We start from the raw sequence: 18496 nt of genomic DNA, 5'->3' as shown, positions 1-18496 counted from the left end.
CCTGTCCATGAGACAAACATTGGGGATTCTCAGTGTCCCATGTGGGTGCTTACCCTCCAGTATTCTTTTGACAACTGGATCAAATCTGCCAGACAGGTCTCTTAAAATTTTCGATATGCTTACATGAAATACAGTTTTGTCTTGCTCCCGTGTGCTGTTTGTGTGTTTGCAAAGACACCTTGAGTTCCTTAAAAATGGTCTCCACAGCTGGCCTCATCTTTTATTTTCTTTCTCTAAAGAATTAACACAGTAAAGTTCCACAAGCAGAGCTCTTTATGTAGCATTTAATCCTTGCATTTTTTTGAGTCCTGAACCTTGTTTTTTTTCAGTCTTTCTTCAATCATGACTTGCTACAATATCAAAGGGAAAGGGCCCAGGGGACACACACTGTGTGTGTGGGAAGGGGGGGAAATACCTTGAAAAAACTGGAAGTGTTATTCTTGTTGCACATAAATTGGGTGGTGCTTTCACTGTCTTTTCCCTCCCACTGGTAATATCACGTGCATGTAAAACATGCTGCGTTAAAACTTTTTAAGATGGAAATCATGGTGACATAGTGCTCAAAGGATTAACTGCAGTTTATTAACAGCTAATGTTTTTAGATTTGCAGTACACAACTGTTTAAATACTGTATTCCTTGTAAATGAAGTAAGAAGAAATGTTAAGGCTGGTGCCAATATTTTTGTTAATGAATTGTTCAGCGTTGTCTCTCACTACAGTCTGGTCAGAACTCTTTGTGTATAAGCTGGGCCTGAAGCCATTTTATAGCTTGTAGGCCTAATTGTGTAACTTTTCTTTCATAATGGTTTTGTTACAATATCTACTGTCATTTCTTTCATATAAATATGACATGTAAATTGTCATAATAAAAAAATTGAAATAACTTGATGTACAAAGTATAATGTGTATTGCAGATACAAGTGCTTTTTAATGAGCATTACACATGCACATACCTTTTTTAGTTTTAGAGCAAGCACTGAGTAGCGGCTGCTGTATATTGTTCCAGCCCGTGATGGTGCCACTGCCTGCCATGGGAATGGGCAACTCCTGGTTTATGTTGGTTTTGTTATAGCAGCTCAACTGACAGAACCTTCCTTTCTTTGAGCAGCTCTGGCTGATGGTGGGGAAGACCTGATGGATTTGTTTTTGCAGTCACTATAGTTTTCTCTGTTTCATCTTTTATATACTTTTTATAGCTCATCTCCCAGTGATTTTGCAGTCACTTGACGAAAACCAGTGTGCCTGCAGCCAGCACTGTACCCAGGAACGCTGTGCCAGAAGATAGCCATGAGGTGTCCACATGGTGCTCCTGAAGGAAGAGCCAGGTTCATTTATTTAGGCTGAGATGTGTAAACTGATTAAAGGAAAAATTGGGGAAAAAAATTAAGTCTGCAGAGACACACTGAAAAAGCAGATGTTCTGACACATGGCAATGGACATGGATGACATTTCAGGACTTTAGCAGGAGCAAGTCAGGGAGAAAGAAACAAATCGAAGAAGGGAGTAGCTTTTCTGTGTGAATTGCTGAAGCCTGTCAATCTTTATTTTGAACGTATCTGTGGCTGCAGTCAAGCTGCTGTGTGTTTTTGTAGTGATGAGAAATGGCTGTGAAATCCATCCTTTTGCTTCAAATCCACTGCCAAAACGTTACACTTCCATGTTTAACAGATTCTGGGCATCTAAGTCTGAACTGACCATCTTATGGCAGGCAGTGCTGTGGAGAGAAACAAGCTCCCCTGGATGGTGACTCCCGCCTTCTGTGCTAAGGTGACAACCCTGTGAAGGTACCTGCTGCTCTCCATTGCCTCTGAACACGGCCCTGGTTGACTAAATCACTGTTGGACATCCAGTGTTCAGACATCACTGGGGCTGGATCAGAATTCACTTCTTAAAGCTCTTAGAGCTGAAGGAAAGTTTTCAGGTAATGCCATTCTGTTCCATTCTAACTTAGAGGAAACATGTGCCTTCCCTCTCTAAGCTTCTCTTAGGTGCAGCACTCTACTCTGGTGTGAAGTGTCTGGATTGTGTAAATAAGGAAGATGTGGATTTCTCCTCCTCCTTTAATGCCTCATCCTCAAAACCAATTTCCTGCCTGGGCTTAAACTATCCCTTTTCCCATTTTCTTTTGGAAGAGTGGTGTGTCACAGAAGACTTGCATTTGCATGCAGGAAGAGAAATAAACTCCATATTACTCTACTGCAGTGACTTCAACCAGCAGTAATTCAACCCCAACCACTCAGAAATTTTAATTTATAATGACCTAAAGTTGTTCTGTGATTTGGAGTTAACTACAAAGGTGGTGAGAACTCTCTGTGGCTGATATGACAGCCACATTAGGTAAGAGGGGGTGGACATCAACAGGACCATTGCTTTATAACCACTAAGTGCAGTGAATGGTATTTCCATATATTTGGATCTCTTCCCAGCAGCTGCCATAGTCTGATCTGTGTTCTTGGATGATCTGCAAATTTTTGTTTCCAGTTGGCCACTTATCTTGGTGTGGCAAACTTGAAAATGGTTGATAAATTCCCCTTTCCTCATCCCCTGTTGCCTCTGTTGGTTTTTCCAAGCTATTCCAGCAGTGTTTACATATCACTTCACTGTGAAATTTGCTTTCATTTTGGTCTAGGTGATTATTTGTATGAGTAACAATTATTTGCATTATTATTTGTGTAATTAAAATCCAAAGTGGGTAGGTATTGTTGACTAGCTTTCCAGAACATGGTCAATACTTCAGACTAAGAGAACCATGTTATGTTCTGCTCTTTGCTATCCAAGACCCTAGCTAGGAAAGTCCAGGGAAAGGAAAGATGGGAGACCTCATTAATTGGCTCATGTTTGTGAGAACCTGCGTTTGCACACAGGTAGCTAAATGACTCCTAAAAAGTAAATTTAAACTGATTAAAGGGAAGGTTAACACCCATGACAAGCTAACAACTTGCTTTTGGTACGTTGCTATGGCAGGAGCATTTGCCATCCTGACAAGTCAGGGGGAAGGGATGTTTGCAGTGATGCTGTCTCCCTGATGGCATTCACAGAAGCATCCCCTGACAGAGATGTACTTCACTGATGCATCAGTAATCCCTGTTTCTTACTGCAGTAGCAAGAGAAATGGTGTCAATCTGGGGAAGCAGCAGGGCCAGTGCTCATGAGGGGGTGGCAGCCTTCCCATCCCTGAGATGTGCTGTCCTGTGACACCCCCTGCTCACCAGGTACTGCAGTAGTGTCAGGCTCCTGACCCCAATTCATCACTGCTGGGGGAAATCAACTGGATACCCTTTAAGCAATTCAGGTACTTGTGATTTTCTTTTTCTTCTCTGTGTGCATTTATGAGACATTATGTGTTGGTCATCCACCAGAAATTCCCCTTCCAGCATCCAATAATGGTAATTGTGAATCTGCTGTATTTATTTATTATTATTTATTATCTTTCCCTCTGTCACCTGTCCAACGAGATTTACAGGCTAAAATAGCTGTGGTAGAGATCAAGAAACATTTGGAGAACGCTCTCACGCACAAGGTGTGATTGTTGTGGTGTCCTGTGCAGGGCTGGGAGATGGACTGGATGATCAATGTGAATCCCTTCCAATTCAGGATATTCAAAGGTTCTGTGACTGCTCTTGGTACAGTCGATTCTAGAATCTGAACTTTTTGGGTTGGAAGGGACATTAAAGACGTGTTCCAACCATCTTGTTCCAAACCCCTGCCATGGCCAGGGACACCTTCCACTAGATCAGATTGCTCAAAGCCCCATCCAACCTGTCCTTGAACACTTCCAGGGATGGGGCAGCCACAGCTTCTCTGGGCAACCTGTGCCGGTGCCTCACCACCCTCACAGGGAAGAATTCCTTTACAGTATCTTATCTCACTCCGCCCTCTGTCAATTTGAATATTTTCCCCTTGTCTTATCCCTTCACGTCCTTGCCCAAAGTCCCTCTCCAGCTTTCTTGCATCCCCCCTTTAGGTACTGGAAAGAGCTGTACGGTCTCCCTGGAGCCTTCTCTTCGGAGAACAGCTCTCAGCCTGTCCCCACAGCAGAGGTGCTCCAGCCCTCAGCGGTCACCTCAGCGCTCCCCTTTGCTCCTCTTCTCCAGACAAAGACGACTTAACTCGGACCCCGCCACTCGCGGCACCCAGAGCCGCGGCCGCAGCGGGCCCCGCGGAACGGGAGCGGTGACATCGCGTCCCGGGCGGAATCGCATCACAGAGCGGCGCGTTCCGCTTCCGGCGGCCGCGATGGTGGAGCAGGGAGGCGGCGGCGGCGCCATGAGCTTCCTCAAGCGCTTCCCGCCGCCGGCCGACGGCGTCCGCCACCAGCAGCCGGACACGGAGGCGCTGCTGGCGGGGCGCAGCCTGGGCTCCGGCACCCTCTACATCGCCGAGAGGTGCGGGGACACGCGGGGCTGGGACCCCTCGGGGGCTGCCCGGGACGGCCCTGAGAGGCCCGGGATGGGAGGTTCGGGTGACGGGGCCGTGATGTGGGGGAAGCCCTCGGGGTTTGTGAGGCTCTGCGGGGCGTCCCGCTGCTCCCGCTCGTTTTAAACCAGGCAAGAGGCAGCGGCACTGCCAGGGACCCGGCTGGCTGGGCCATTCAGGGCCGGGCTGGATGGGACTTGGAGCAACCTGGTCTAGGGGGAGGTGCCCCTGCCCAAGGCAGGGGCTTGGAACGAGATGGCTGTAAGGTTCCTTCCCACCAAACCATTTTGTAAAACTCAGCATGGTGGAGAAATGTGCGTTTGCAGCCCAGAAAGCCAGTTGTATCCTGGGCCACAGCAAAAGCAGCGTGGCCATCTGGGCAAGAGAGGAAATTCTACCCCGCTGCTTTTGTGAGACCCCACCTGGAGTGCTGTATCCAGCACTGGAATCCCCAGCAGAAGAAGGACCTGGAAATCTTAGAGCAAGTCCAGCAGACACCACAAAGTTGATAAGGGGACTGGAACACTTCTGCTACAAAGGCAGGCTGAGAAAGTTGGGGTTGTTCAGCCTGGAGAAGAGAAAGTTGTGTGGAGACCTCATGGCAACCTCCCAGTATCAGAAGGGGCATGCAGGGAGGTCAGGATGGGGCTCTTTGACAGGAGCTGTAGTGATAGGACAGGGAGGAATGGCTTCAAACTGAAAAAGAGCGCTAGATTGGTTTTTAGGAGAAAATTCTTTACTATGAGCAGGGTGAGACCCTGGCACAGGTTGCCCAAAGAAACAGAAGATGGCCCATTCTTGGAAGTGTTCAAGGCCAGGTTGGTTGTGGCTCAGAGCATCCTGGTGTAGTGGAAGGTGTCCCTGCCTAAGGTAGTGGATTGGAACTAGATGATCTTTCAGTTCTTTTCCAACCCAAACCATTCTATAATTAAAACCATGGCAACTCTCCTCTTTTGACAGGGGAGTAGATGGGGCTGTTGGGTTTCTGCTGTTAATAACTCCTCTGGTTCTGTGAAGTCTTTCATGTTGCATTAAGCACATGGAGACTGTTCTTACTAGGCAGGAATCAGTCTGGTTATTCTGGAAGATGTTATCTGAGCTCTTTATGGTCTCCTTTCAATTCTCCCTGCATTGTATAGCTCAGGGAGACAGCTTGATGATTAAAACAATGTAATTTTCTTTAAGCATGGAAAAGTACTATAGTATATTCTGTAATTGAAGAACATGGTTGGAACAAAAACATAATTTAAAATGTGCACTTTTAAAAACCTCAGACTAGGAAACTTTTATGAAATGGCCAATATTGTTGGAGGAGCTTTTGCCCCATCTGAGCTTGTTAGTGCTGTGTTGGAGGGGAATCTCTCTGGATCTTTGTTCACTGTTTTATTTCGTTTGGTTACAGCTACCAGGACTTCTGTTTGCGGGGTATCTGCTCTGAGGATGTGTAATGTTGAGTTTCCTTGTAAGTTGCTTTCAGTAGACTTTTGTGTGAGGCACCTGCAGGTCTACCAGCTTCCTCTCCACGTGTTTCAAGTGCACCACAGAGGTTTCACCAGAGTCATTTGTTGGGATGAACAGAAAATACAAGTGTTTGCAGGAGTGCCATGGGAGAACAGGACATCCAGGAGCAGAATGTGGCTCTTGATCCATGTAGTGACTCTTCGCCAGCAGCTGTAAACATTGAAGACTGGATAGTTGAGGCTAGGAAATAAACTCCTTGCTCCCACTGTACTAGCTCTTGTTCTCAGCCAGATTTTCCAAGGCCAGGAGTCTTCTGTGAACTTTCCATTGGTTTTGTCCCACCACAAAAGCTTGTGAATGCTGAGTTTTGCACATGGTGGAGGTCTTGCTTTCTGGCACTGAGTATTTCTGTTTGCTGTGTGACATTGATTACAGGCACCCAAATCTAGTTTGAGTTTGATTTCTCAGTGTGTAGAAATATGTTGATTGTTCTGATACGAAGGAGGCAGCATCCTGGTGGTGACAACCTGTGCTGTCTCTTGCTGTGATTAGGGATGACAGTGAAAGTGGGGAAAGCAGAGGCTGTAGCACATAGGTTGTGACTGGAGGAATACCCATAACCTGGCTCTGCTGATCACAGAACTGGCTGTTTTTCTACCTATAGGCTATACCCACATCAGATCTATAATCCTCTAGGAATTATGGCACTGACTTGCCTTTTGGTGTCCTCTTTGCTTTCCTCTTTGGAAAACTACATTAATAGCTTGAGTTACAAATCACACTCTGAACCTCTGTAGTTGACTTTGGAATGATGGATATCTGCAGGGAGAAGAAAATGGAGAGGCAGGGAGGAAAATTCAGCATTTAGTGCAAATGTGATAAAGTTGTGATGGGTTTAGGGTTCTTAGCTTCACATTCTTTCAGCAAAGATGTCTTTTACCTCAGCCATCAGTTAATGCTGTTGCAAAGTCCCATTCAGGCAGGTCCAGGACTGTGTATGCCTGCAGAGTGGGTTAAGTGCCTTGTCCACAATTACTCACGTTTTGGGGTTGGTTTGCTTTTCTGCAGGCTTGAATCAGATACTGTCCTCTGTTAGTTTCTAACTTGTCTCTTCTTTTTTTCCTCCCTCATTAGTCGCCTGTCTTGGCTGGAAAACTCTGGAGTTGGCTTCTCCTTGGATTACCCCACCATAAGTTTACATGCCGTCTCCAGGGACCTGAGTGCCTACCCAAGGGAGCATTTATACGTCATGGTGAATGCCAAGTTCGAAGGTAGGGAGTGTTGCTTGCTGCTCCCACACAGTCCTGAGTGACAGGATTTCCTCCTCAGTAGGAGGAAATGTTGATTTGAAGTAATTGCTTGTATTTTATTTTCCTGAAGAGTAGTTATTGTAGAAGCACAGCTTAGCGTTTGTTCAGAGTCACTTCTTTGCAGTTCTGCTCTCAGCTTGTGGCAGTGTACGTTGAAGCTGCCGAGAATTAGTTCTCTGCCCTCTTACACTGTTTTAAACACTTTAGTTCCTCTGCCGGTCTCCCTATGATTCCATCTTGAGTATGTTTTTTTCTTTATTGAATTTATGTTAATGTTGCTGCCCTCTCCAGCCTTGATGAATTCCTGCTGTTTCACAGCCAGGGATTTTTTGTTCATTTTCTCCCACAGCTTGGTTAAATACAAACAAGAAAAGACAATAGGTCATGTTACCAGGCTTTAATGAATCTTTGTGGATGGCCCACAAAACCCACCTTTTTGACCATTCTTGCTTTGATGTAGAGAAAGCGAACTTTCTGTTTCATTGTTTGTATGAAGATTGTATTTTTATATATATATATATTATTTTTTTTTTCTTCTGGAAGACCTGTTAATATTTAAGTGTGTCAAAAATTGCCATCGCAATTGAAGATTAAATGTTAGATCTTGAGCAGGTCTCCTTTTCCCCTTCATGCCTACTGGTCCTCACAGCTAAAGGTTATAATCTGGCATTTTAATTTTTTTTTTTTAATGTATCCAAAAAGTAATGACAAGACTCTGAGGAGGTGGAGGTGCTTTTAAGCTGTTAGTGCATTATTTCGGTGGAGGTGCTTTTAAGCTGTTAGTGCATTATCTCCTTCTCTTATATTACTAATGTTCTCTGACAGTCTATCACTACAAATAATAAGAGGACATTTGCATATGCTTCTTGGTTCTTCTTCCTCATTTTCCTTTAGCTGTGGTTATTTTGAAGTAAAAAGAGCCTCATCTGAAGAAAGATGCTGTTTGTAGCTTTTAATTCATTCTGATTATGGCATTTGAAAATATGGATATCCTGTGAAAGCCTTTATGTAGAAATCCTTAATAGACTGATATTTTATGGGTAATATTTTGTGGGTGTATTTTTTAGTATATCAGCTCTGCCTACAGTAAATCTTCCACAGCAGATAAGTTTTGCTTTTCAAAGTCTAGCCCTGGCCTTCAATTTTAACTGCTGAATAGTGTTAAATATTTCCACTTAGCTGGCTTCAGGAGCCTTCATTCGCAGTTGTGCAGGGTACATTGTTTTCTTCCTCTCAAAGTTTTGCATGTGCTCTCTGTGTGTTTGTGCCTTGTCCTCACCCCTTTTTTAGAAAAAGGCACTCAGAGGTTGACGGCATTGAAAACAAAGAGCTGGACTCAGCAGTAACAAGCTGTGCCTGCGGGTGTCAGTTGGAAAAGAACTGGGTAACTTCCTTGCACACTTCATTTTTGGGGCAGCTGACTGGCAGCTTCTTGGCATCTTCATATTCTTGGTGGTGCCAGTTTTGTGTGTGATAAAAACTACTCTCAATGGCACAGCCTCTTCTCCTGTAGAAAATAATTGTGCACTTCTGAGGCTGTCAGTGCAGTGTCCCCAGCCCCGAAGTGAGGAACTGCAGCCATTTTGGTGGGGTTTTTATTCACAGAAAGTAAAACACCATACTGATGCTTATTTATTCACGTACATGGCTACAGAAGTCAGAAAGCACTACAGTTGTCACTGGTTCTGGGTGCACTTTGTATTTCTGACAGCTTGCTGGCTGACTGGGAATGTTGGAAATGGAGCAGAGATCCTCTGCATATGTCAGAGTCCCTGTGAGGGGCCACACTGGAAGCTAGCTGATTTAGTGAAAATAATGTTAAGGATCAATAAAAAAATGCATGTGATTTAAAAAATGATAACGGGGGTTTTGAGCGTTGTTGTTTTTAATAAGAATCAGGCACTTTTCCTGAAATACTTGAGTACATTGTGTGACCAGTACAGAAATCTTTACTCCTTAAGTTATAAACAGAGAAGTTTTCACATGTTTTGCAAGTGTTGTTGAGGTGCTATGAGAGGGCCTCATATATCCATGTGGGTCATGGTGTTCTTTGGGAGAACAGAGTGGAGGTTTTGTGCCTCTCCTAGGTTGTTTCTGATTTGATTATTTGTGTGCTCCTGAAAGAATAAGCATATGTGACTTCTTTTTTTTTTTTACAAAATAAACATGTTTATTCTAAATCTTTCTATTTCTTAAAGAGGAGACAAAAGAGGCTCCCATGACTGAAGGGGAGGAGGACGACAGTGATGATGACGTTGAACCGATTGCAGAGTTCAGATTTGTACCTAGCGACAAATCAGCCTGTAAGTGTGAATGGGAGCTGTGTTTTACTTTACTTTAAAGTCCTGGTTATATGTGGAAGACACTTGGGTGGAGAGATGTAAATACTATGATCCTTCAGTGTCTTTCTCTAGTGACTTGATTCCTGTGTGCTGGAAAGAATAAAGCAAATTGTTTTATCTGGCTTGAAAAATGGACTCTTTCAAGCAGCTGCTTCTCAAGGAGAATTCCAATGCATTAAAATATAAACTGTTGAGTAAAAATACACAATGTGGATAATCTCACTTATATACATTTGCAGAGAATACGTATGGGAAATGTCTTTTTAATTACAAATTCAGTGATACTTGAGTCAGTGACAATTTCATTAGAAACATGCTAATACCCTGACACTACCACTGGAAAGCTGTCATAGCCTGTCTGGTGTGGAGCTTACAGTTGGATTCAAGTTTTAGGAAACTGATAAATGAGATGCTGCAAGTTTTCCTGCAGTAGGTAGCCACAGACATAATTGTCCAGAGATAAACCTTTATCATCAATAAAATAATGCAAAAGTGCTGTTAAGAGGCTAAAGCACCAGGCTGGATCTCTGAAACCTGATTTGTTTCTTACATGGCTTCTGGCTTGTTGGATGATGTTTTCAAATACGAATTCAGTTGTGGTTCTGCTAAAGGAGTATCCTGACTCCCTCTGATCACTTGGAGAGGGGTTTCTTGCCTGTTGCTTTGGGGTGCTGGTGGAGGTTTGTGTTCACTTGTGTTCCTGCAGTGGAAGCCATGTTCTCAGCGATGTGTGAGTGCCAGGCCCTGCACCCAGACCCGGATGATGAGGACTCAGACAACGATTACGAAGGGGACGAGTACGATGTTGAGGCCCGCGGTTGGTAACAATTGCTTCTTTTGAAATACCTGCCAGCCCTTGGATACCTGGTATCTGTCATAATTGTTTATTACTCACCTTGCCTAAACATCCCTTTTATCACAGGCACAGTATAGAAATTCATAAATCTGCAGAAAGCCTATAGTTTAGCTATTGCAAATGACAGGAATTTAGCAAAAGCATTGTTCTGGCTCTCCAAAGCCCACAATAAGCAGCCTTTCCTCTTCCCAGCGGCTGTGCTAGCCCAGGTTCAATGCCTGTGCTGCTTTGTGGTCAGTTCACATTGCTGTGTGTATTCTTTACCTGATGTAAGCAGCTTTTTAATGTCAGTTCATCTGAGCATAACTTGCCCAGCTGCTCCCCTGTTCCTCCACCTCTGCATGTTTCTGGCTCCAAAACTTAAGTCTGCTAAATATAAACTTGTTTTTGCAGAGCTAGAACAAGGTGACATCCCAAGCTTTTACACATATGAAGAGGGGTTGTCACATTTAACTGCAGAAGGCCAGGCCACGCTGGAGAGGTTAGAAGGCATGTTAGCCCAGTCTGTCAGCACCCAGTACAACATGGCTGGAGTGAGAACAGAGGACTCCATAAGGGAGTTTGAAGGTAAGATGTGCTTTTGTTTTACTAAAGAATATGTCTTCATCAGTGACACAGCCAGCGGGATCGAGTGCACCCTCAGCATGTTTGCAAACACCAAGCTGAGGGGTGCGGTTGACACTCCAGAAGGATGGGATGCCATCCAGAGGATCCTGAACGAAACTGAGGAGTGGATCCATAGGAACCTCATGAGGTTCAACAAGGCCAAGTGCAAGGTGTTGCACCTAGGTTGGAGCAACTCCCAGTATCAACACAGGCTGGGAGATGAAGGGATTAAGAGCAGCCCTGCCAAAAAGGACGTGGGGGTGCTGGTGGATGAAAAGTTGGACATAACCTGGCAATGGTCACTCAGCCCAGAACACCAGTCATGTCCTGGGCTGTACCCAAAGCAGTGTGGCCAGCAGGGCGAGGGAGGGGAATCTGCCCCTCTGCTCCACTCTGTTGAGACCCCACCTCCAGTGCTGCATCCAGCTCTGGGGTCCTCAGCATAATAGGATATGGACCTACTGGAGTGAGTCCAGAGGTCATTAAGATGATAGGGAGTCTGGAGCACCTCTGTTATGGAAACAGGCTGAGACAGTTGGGATGTTCAGCTTGGAAAAGAGAAGGCTCTCAGATGACCTTACTGAGGCCTTTCAGTACTTAAAGATGGGACAGACTTTTCTGTAATACCAGTTGCTGTAGGACAAAGGGAGTGGCTTCAAACCAAAGGAGGCGAGACTCACACTGATAAAAGGAGAGATTTTTTACTATGGGGGTGGTGAGCCACTTGCCCAGAGAAGCTGTGGATGCCCCATCCCTGGAAGTGTTCAAGACCAGGCTGGATGGGGCTTTGAGCAACCTGGTCTAGTTGGAGGTGTTCCTGCCCATGGCTGCAAGGTCCCTTCCAACCCAAACCATTCTGAGGCTTTATGGTAGGAAAGTGGTGGCTCTCCAGTTTGGCTAATCCATAAAGCAGGACTGAGCGAGCGCAGTGCTGTGGGTGATATCTCACTGCAGAAGTTGAGGGATCACCCACATGCCTGTGGCCCTGTGGGCACCATGTTATTTGCTGTGGATTGAGGGCTGCTCTGTCAAGGAGTGAGCACTTCAGTGTTAAGAACATGTGATTCTTCCTGGTATGATTTCCTGGAACAGTGGTAAAGTGAAGTTGATTTAGGATTAAAAAAAAAAAAAAATTATCAGTATACACCAGGGTTAGGAAGCAGTTTCTACTCTAAATGAATTGTAGTTTTTATTTGAGTTTTGATTTTGGTTTTTTTTTTTTTAATACCCTAAATTAGAAGTTAAGTTATCTTAACAGAGTTCAGGGTGAATTCTGAATAATTCAAACACTGAAACAGAATTATTTAAACAGATCTATTTTTCTGAAGGATGCTTAATTCTATTGATTGTTCAAGTGTGTATTTGAGTAAAATTTCTTTTTGGCTGGGGGAAAACCACCTGATTTCTCAGACTCTGTCTTTTCTGTGTGCTGTTTTCACTAGAGCAATATATTACCTGGGAGAAGAACAGGGAAGTACTTTAGTAGTATTGCTTCTCTTTTATATATAAATTGCAGTGCTTTTTATATGCCTTCATGTTTTTTGAAAGATGGAAAGTTATCCAGCACTTGTGGATTTCTAGAAAATAATAACTAATTTGTTCTCATCCACAGGGAGAAGTTTTTAATCTTGTTTTGTCAGTTGTTTTCAGGTTATCTTTGTTCTGCAGTTTTGAATAAATTTATGTAAAGACAACCATAGGTGATAGGTTCCTGTTTCAGCAGTGCCCTTTTTTTGAAAATTTAGTCAGGTTTCTGAATTCCAAATTTCCAGAAATTAATATAAATAGAACAGCAAGTATATCATGTGTATCCGAGTCATCTTCATCAGTTTTCTTTACTTTTCTAATCTTACGTGCTACAATACAGCTGCTTGGTGTGCTGCAATTATAAATATCCCCAGGGCTGCTCAGTTTCAGAGTTACTTTATTTTTTGACATTGTAGCGTACGGCAATCTTTCTTTTCAATGATTGTTTCAAAACAGGATACAGCCTCTTCCTACTCAAATAAAGTTGTTCAAATGAATAATTACATTTGTTACACCAAAACTTGAAAACATGAAATAATTAAAATACAGTATTTAAGTCTTCTAGTAAGACAGGGTGAGATGAGGTTGTAGGAAGTGACTTCTGTAAATGTCTAATCAAAAGTGCTGGAGCAACCCCAGAAACTTGTGAGCCTATCAGCGTTTCCTTAGGCTACTTTCAGAAGTTCAGTGAAGGGGTTTTCTGGCCTGGCCACCTCTTGTCAGCAGAGGGCATCCACTCTCTTTCCCGTGAGAACATCATCCCTCATCCGCTTGTTTACGGAGCACTGGCTGGTTTTTTTCAGATGGGATGGAGGTGGACATAGCACCAGTAGTTGCTGGGCAGTTTGAAGATGCCGAAGTCGATCACTGAGGAGGACAGGTGTTGCTGTAAGTTCTTCTGACTTCTCACACCAGTGCTTTTCAGTCCTGCAGAGCCTTCCCTCTCTGTAATTTGTGTAGTGTATGTGATCATACAGGAGGTGTTCCATTATATCAGCATGGTGGTCATACAGAAGAAGGAAAAGGGAGTTGTAGTTATCATGAATGTAGAAAGATGTTTAATGATCTGTGCCAAAATACCTGTTGGCATAAACCATTACCCTGCAGAGGCAACCTGCATGAATGTGCTTGTCTGGAAGACAGGTCAGCCTTTTAGTTGATTTAAGAATTGTCTAATCTCAGAGGCTCTTCGATGCTGATATTTGAACACTGGAGGCATCCCTGGGAAGTTACTGTCTTTAGTGTCTGTTGTTTTGCCCTTAGTGTGTAGGATTTCCCCAGGGGGCAGGACACTTCACAGCACTCCAAGTCCATCTCTTCCTTCATTATAAGCAGACCAGGAACAGTTCCTGGTAAAGTTACTGAGCCATCTGGATGGGATTGCTCTCAGGAGTGAACAGCTTAGAGACGACACCCTGCTCAAGTGGTTGTGCCAGTGTGATCCCTTGTCTTCCGTCACCTGTGCTTACTTTTCTTCTCTTAGTAGCATTACAAGATGTGCCAGTGGTTCCTCGCTGGTGTTGGGAGGGAGAGGAAGAGCAGCTTTTTCTGGGACTGTCTGTAGAGATGCACAGGCACAGTGGGGTTGTGATGCCACCTTTGCTTCAGTAGTGCTCAGTCTCTATGTGCTGCTCAAGTGGTGCTGTGTTGTCCCAGTTCTTCTGCCTGTTTCAGAAAGGAGACTGACGGCTCTTACCTTAAAGTGAGTGTCCAACTATCCCACTTGAAATGCTGGAGAGAGCAGCTGTGGAGCAGACAACCAAAAGCTCAGGGAAGGAAGGAGGAAAGAGACACAAAAAGGAATGTGACATATTGAAAGAAAAGTGGGAAAGTAGTTTATATGGGATTACAGTGTCACAAAGAAAGAGGCTGCAGTCCTCCCAAGGAGAGCTGTACTGGAGGGGTGCTGCATACCTGTATTTCTCCTCTGTTGCTTATTTTTCTTTGTTGCTGCAGTTCTGAAAGTCTCAGTGTTCACTTACTGACCTCCATCACTGCCACTGTTCCTGAATTGATATTTATTTTCTGGTGTAAGAGCTCAAACTTCTGTAGTTGCATTTCTACCCTGAGAAGGACTTTGAAGAACAGAGAGGAGTTCTTAAAAAAAAAATTAGATGCTGGTTGTCCTGCCATTGGCTGGTTCGCCAGTTTGGTAAAGGACACACTTAAAAATCAGAGAAAAGCCTTTAGCTGTAGATCAGGTGCCTCTTAGTAAGTGAATGGAAATTTAGACTCAGATGACTCCATCTGCAAGATTATTTTGATCAATGGCTTATTAAAAAAAAAAAAACAAACATGCTGTTGAAAAATTCAAATTTGACTGCTTTACCTATTATCCTGGTTAAATTTAACTGGATTAAGGAGAATTAGTAGTTGATAGTAGATCTCTAAGAAGCCTGAAAGTGCTGATGGGAAGTGTTGTAGATTGTTCTTCTAGAAAAGGACAAAATACACCCAGTAAGAAGTAGTGCTGCCTCCCATGGTACAGCATGTGGCTGTGGGAGATGAATGCTGTGAGAGGTGACTGGAGAGGATTTCCTCCTGTGATTCTGCTTGTGCTGATCACAGCTGAGAGGCTGATCCCTGTCAGAGCAGATCAAGTGACCTGCATTTGCAGTGTCAGGTGCTGCAGTGACATCACTCCACGTAGCAGTTTGGGATGGCCCTTTTTAGAGTAACCACCAGCCTGAGTGTTGGATGTAATCTAAGGAAGTTTAGGAATCTAGGATCTAAGGCAGCAGCAAGGAACTTAAGGTAGAAAGTGACACAGACAGGTCTTGGAGGTCTGTGCTAATCACTCTGCTCAGAGGGTGGCTTGGCCCTACACTCGGTATGTAGGGGTGGAGAGGGAGCATACTGTGATCTTGTGGGTACTCCATGGAGCAGCTTGGCCCTTTTAACCTCCTGAACTGCAAAATGATCTACAGGGACATCTTGTTGGTGATCCCTTAGAGAGCAGCATGCTGTCCTGCCTCCCAAACAGTGCCCTTGTGTGATGCTCATGCTGCATGCCACCCAAATGAGATGTGACAGTCTCCTGCTGAAGCTCCTGGAAGACTTGCTGGCAGTTGGTGCAGGACATTTCCAGTGTTCCTGCAATACCAGTGGTGTTTTGTCTGTGGCATCACAAGGCTGCAGCAATTGTTCTGAAGCAACTGGTGTGTCTGAGTGTGGGTGCAGCGGGGTCTGCCAGGGCACCCTGGTGCCTGCTGTGAGCGCATGCTGTCCTTAGCTGACCTGAGTTAGAGCTGCTGCCAAAGGCAAAGATGCTCAGCTCTTCTGAAAATTCATGGGCTTGTAGTAATGTGCTGTCCTCTGACTGCTACCAACAGATAGCAACTATTCTGTGATGCTTAATAACCTTTTATTTTAATGCCAATTATGTAAACTTGGGTGTCTTGTGTCTTTCAGATTCCTCTTGTGGCACTTCCAGAATCAGCTGTAAAACCGAAGGCATTGCAGTGACTGTTGGGAGTTAACCTTTCTTTTAATGACCTAAGTTTAGACATCTAGGTCTATAAATGCTTGTAGAGATGTTTAAAACAGGGTTTGACATTTGTGACCACTATGGGGTTATTAAAAAAAAAAACAAAATAAACAAAAACAATAAAACCTCTTGCATCTAACACTTGAATGGGGCTAATCAGGGGTCATTTCATAGAATCACAGAATGATTTGGGTTGGAACAGACCTTAAAGATCATCTGGTTCCAATCTCACCTGCCATGGGCATGGATGCCATTGAGTAGGTCAGGTTGCTCAGGACCCCATCCTAACCTGGCTGTGAACACTTCCAGGGATGGGGCAGCCACAGTCTCTCTGACCAAACTCTCTGGCCTTTTAAAGAATCCTTTGGAGGAATTCTAGGACTTCAGAAATAATACTGTAAGTAGAACAGAATTTTAGATTGTCCTAGAATTTTCCGTATTTTTTTACCTGTCATTGACTCTGTGGAGTAGAAATGGGAATAGAAGTGTTATAACTAAAAGGAAATAGGGTTGGCCAAGGATTAAAAGAAAAGCTAAATTAAAACCCCTTCAAGTAACTGGCTTTACCATTTCAGTGCTATCCCTTTCATTTCTCGGAGAGCTGAGCTTGGGTGGTAGAAGAGATGGAATAAAGTCTGTAAGGTCCGGACAAAGAGAACTGTTTTGTGTCTTTGTATTAAATGTTAACATTGTTAAATAAACTTAAGATTTTTGTATCTCACAACCAGCTCACTGTTGCAGTTCTCCCTCCTTTACTTCAGCAAACAGCTTGAGCCTTTGAGTTTCAGAACACTCTTCTGTAACAAAAAAATCTTCAGAGAAGCCAAAGCCATTTTCATAATTTACCTGGATGTGAGGATAAAAGGGTAGAGCATTTGCACAGTATGCCTGTGACAGAGTTAGCCAGATGCATCCCAAACTTAGGAACCCAGCTTTAGATTGCCAAGATGTTGGTTCTGCTGGAGCTTTTCCTGTTTCATCTCTCTGCAGGGTGGTGATTTTGCCATTGGAAAATATCAGCAAACTCAGGTTGTTCCTCTCTTTCCCTAGTATTGAACGTCTGGACCAAACTTCCTCCATTTTCTTTCACTTTGAAGTTGACCTATGATAGTCTGGGGGGGGTTGGGTGTGAGGTGTTGCTGTGTTGGTATATGAACAGTTTACTGGCCCTACACTCTGCTTAACACGTCAGCATGTGATTTGGTTCCAAGGTACGTGCTAATTATAACCACTCTTTGTTGAATATTCGTTAGGAATGCCAGTCAAATTAGGGACGTCTTAACAGAGCTGTGAACCACTGATGTAGCTGAATGAATGAGGTATTCAGCATGTTGTGCAACAAGACATTCTACAGGAATGTCTTTACCAGCCCCTTTGTATACATACAAACGTACTCATGTGAGTGTGTCCATGTTATTGTTAGGGATTCAGAGTTACAAAGGATACAGAGTTGATTTATGCACTGGTGTTTGGAGAATCTTGGCATGGTGAGATTTTGGAACAGGTAAACCTCTTACTGGCACCATATTGAGGCAAAAGGCTCATTGAATTCTACGTCACCATCCACTGTTGAAGCAGACTGGTGGGGGTTTTTTAGTGTGTGAAAATCCGAGTTGGAATGTGGTGTGTCTGTTGTTTTCCAAGATAAATGGCAGCCTGTTACCTACCCTGGCAGATGAGTAAAGTTAGCTCCAGGGCAGCTGGACTGTTCACAGTTCCTCTCGGCACTCTCACTACATCAGAAGGAGAATTTGTATTGTACTAATGTAGAGCTCCAGGAGCAGACATCTTGTAATGCTTCCAGTTAAATCAATCGAGCAAGATTAACTGAGGTGAGGTGGAAACAAACCTGGATGAATGCTGAAGGTAGCATTGAGAAGTGTCTTGTGTGGATTGACAGATTTTATTTTCAATAAAACTTTTTGTGTGTAAGTGTTCTGGACTTCATAAGCATTAATTAGCTCAAATGTAAAATACTCCCTTTGTGCCTGCATTACCAAAACCAGTTAAATTCTTCAGTTCCTATCTTAGCAGAAATAATGAAAAATAAACCTACTTTTGTTGTTTTTCTTTTGTTTTGCATTAATTTATTCAATTTAAGGCTTGTCTAATTCCTAGTGATTTAAAAGAATATTATATTCTAGTGCCTGTAAAGACATCAACTACTTCTTAATAACCTAGATTTGTACCAATTTCTTTTAAACTGTATGTTGTGCCAAAATAAACAAGGCAGACATGGAGAAGTCAGATCTGATTTGACTTCTTCACTTTATGGACTTTGCTCTTGCAGGCCATCAAAAACAATGTGGAAGTAGGGCCTCTAATCTAACAAGTCTTGGCTGCCTGTAGGCTTGTATATCTTTTCTCTTACCTGTTTTTATGCTCTGAGGTTTATTTTTGAGACCTTTATCCTGTGGGCTCCATGGCTTCAGAGGAGACATCAAATCATGTAGATTTTGAAAGACTTGTTTCCATAAGAAATGATCTGATA

At 43.6% G+C, this 18496-nt stretch overlaps 1 protein-coding gene and 1 long non-coding RNA gene across 2 annotated transcripts; one reads left to right on the top strand and one right to left on the bottom strand.

Moving 5' to 3' along the window:
* Positions 1-3404: 3404 nt before the first annotated feature.
* Positions 3405-4144, bottom strand: LOC128783588 (uncharacterized). Its single transcript, XR_008429212.1, has 2 exons — positions 4064-4144; positions 3405-3647 (listed from the first exon to the last, which is right to left on the bottom strand). It is a non-coding gene; the product is annotated as an uncharacterized LOC128783588 (long non-coding RNA).
* A 61-nt stretch (positions 4145-4205) lies between these two features.
* CLNS1A (chloride nucleotide-sensitive channel 1A) lies at positions 4206-16732 on the top strand. Its single transcript, XM_053934452.1, has 7 exons — positions 4206-4385; positions 7012-7148; positions 9386-9490; positions 10236-10346; positions 10779-10952; positions 13322-13406; positions 15930-16732. Exons 1-6 carry the CDS (start codon positions 4237-4239, stop codon positions 13387-13389), a joined length of 744 nt encoding a protein of 247 aa, XP_053790427.1. The 5' UTR covers positions 4206-4236; the 3' UTR covers positions 13390-13406; positions 15930-16732.
* Positions 16733-18496: the final 1764 nt, after the last annotated feature.

Source organism: Vidua chalybeata, chromosome 2, assembly GCF_026979565.1.
Source record: "Vidua chalybeata isolate OUT-0048 chromosome 2, bVidCha1 merged haplotype, whole genome shotgun sequence".
Classification (NCBI taxonomy): domain Eukaryota; kingdom Metazoa; phylum Chordata; class Aves; order Passeriformes; family Viduidae; genus Vidua; species Vidua chalybeata.
The sequence above is the reverse complement of the archived record's forward strand: the minus strand, read 5'-3'. Positions and strand labels throughout refer to the sequence as shown.

Bases quoted from the DNA above. Each gene is read 5' to 3' on its own strand.
- CLNS1A (XM_053934452.1), top strand. From the start codon at position 4,237: ATGGTGGAGCAGGGAGGCGGCGGCGGCGCCATGAGCTTCCTCAAGCGC. The intron at 10,347-10,778 runs GTTGGTAACAAT...TTGTTTTTGCAG, and splicing joins GTACGATGTTGAGGCCCGCG to AGCTAGAACAAGGTGACATC. The intron at 10,953-13,321 runs GTAAGATGTGCT...GGTTTTTTTCAG, and splicing joins CTCCATAAGGGAGTTTGAAG to ATGGGATGGAGGTGGACATA.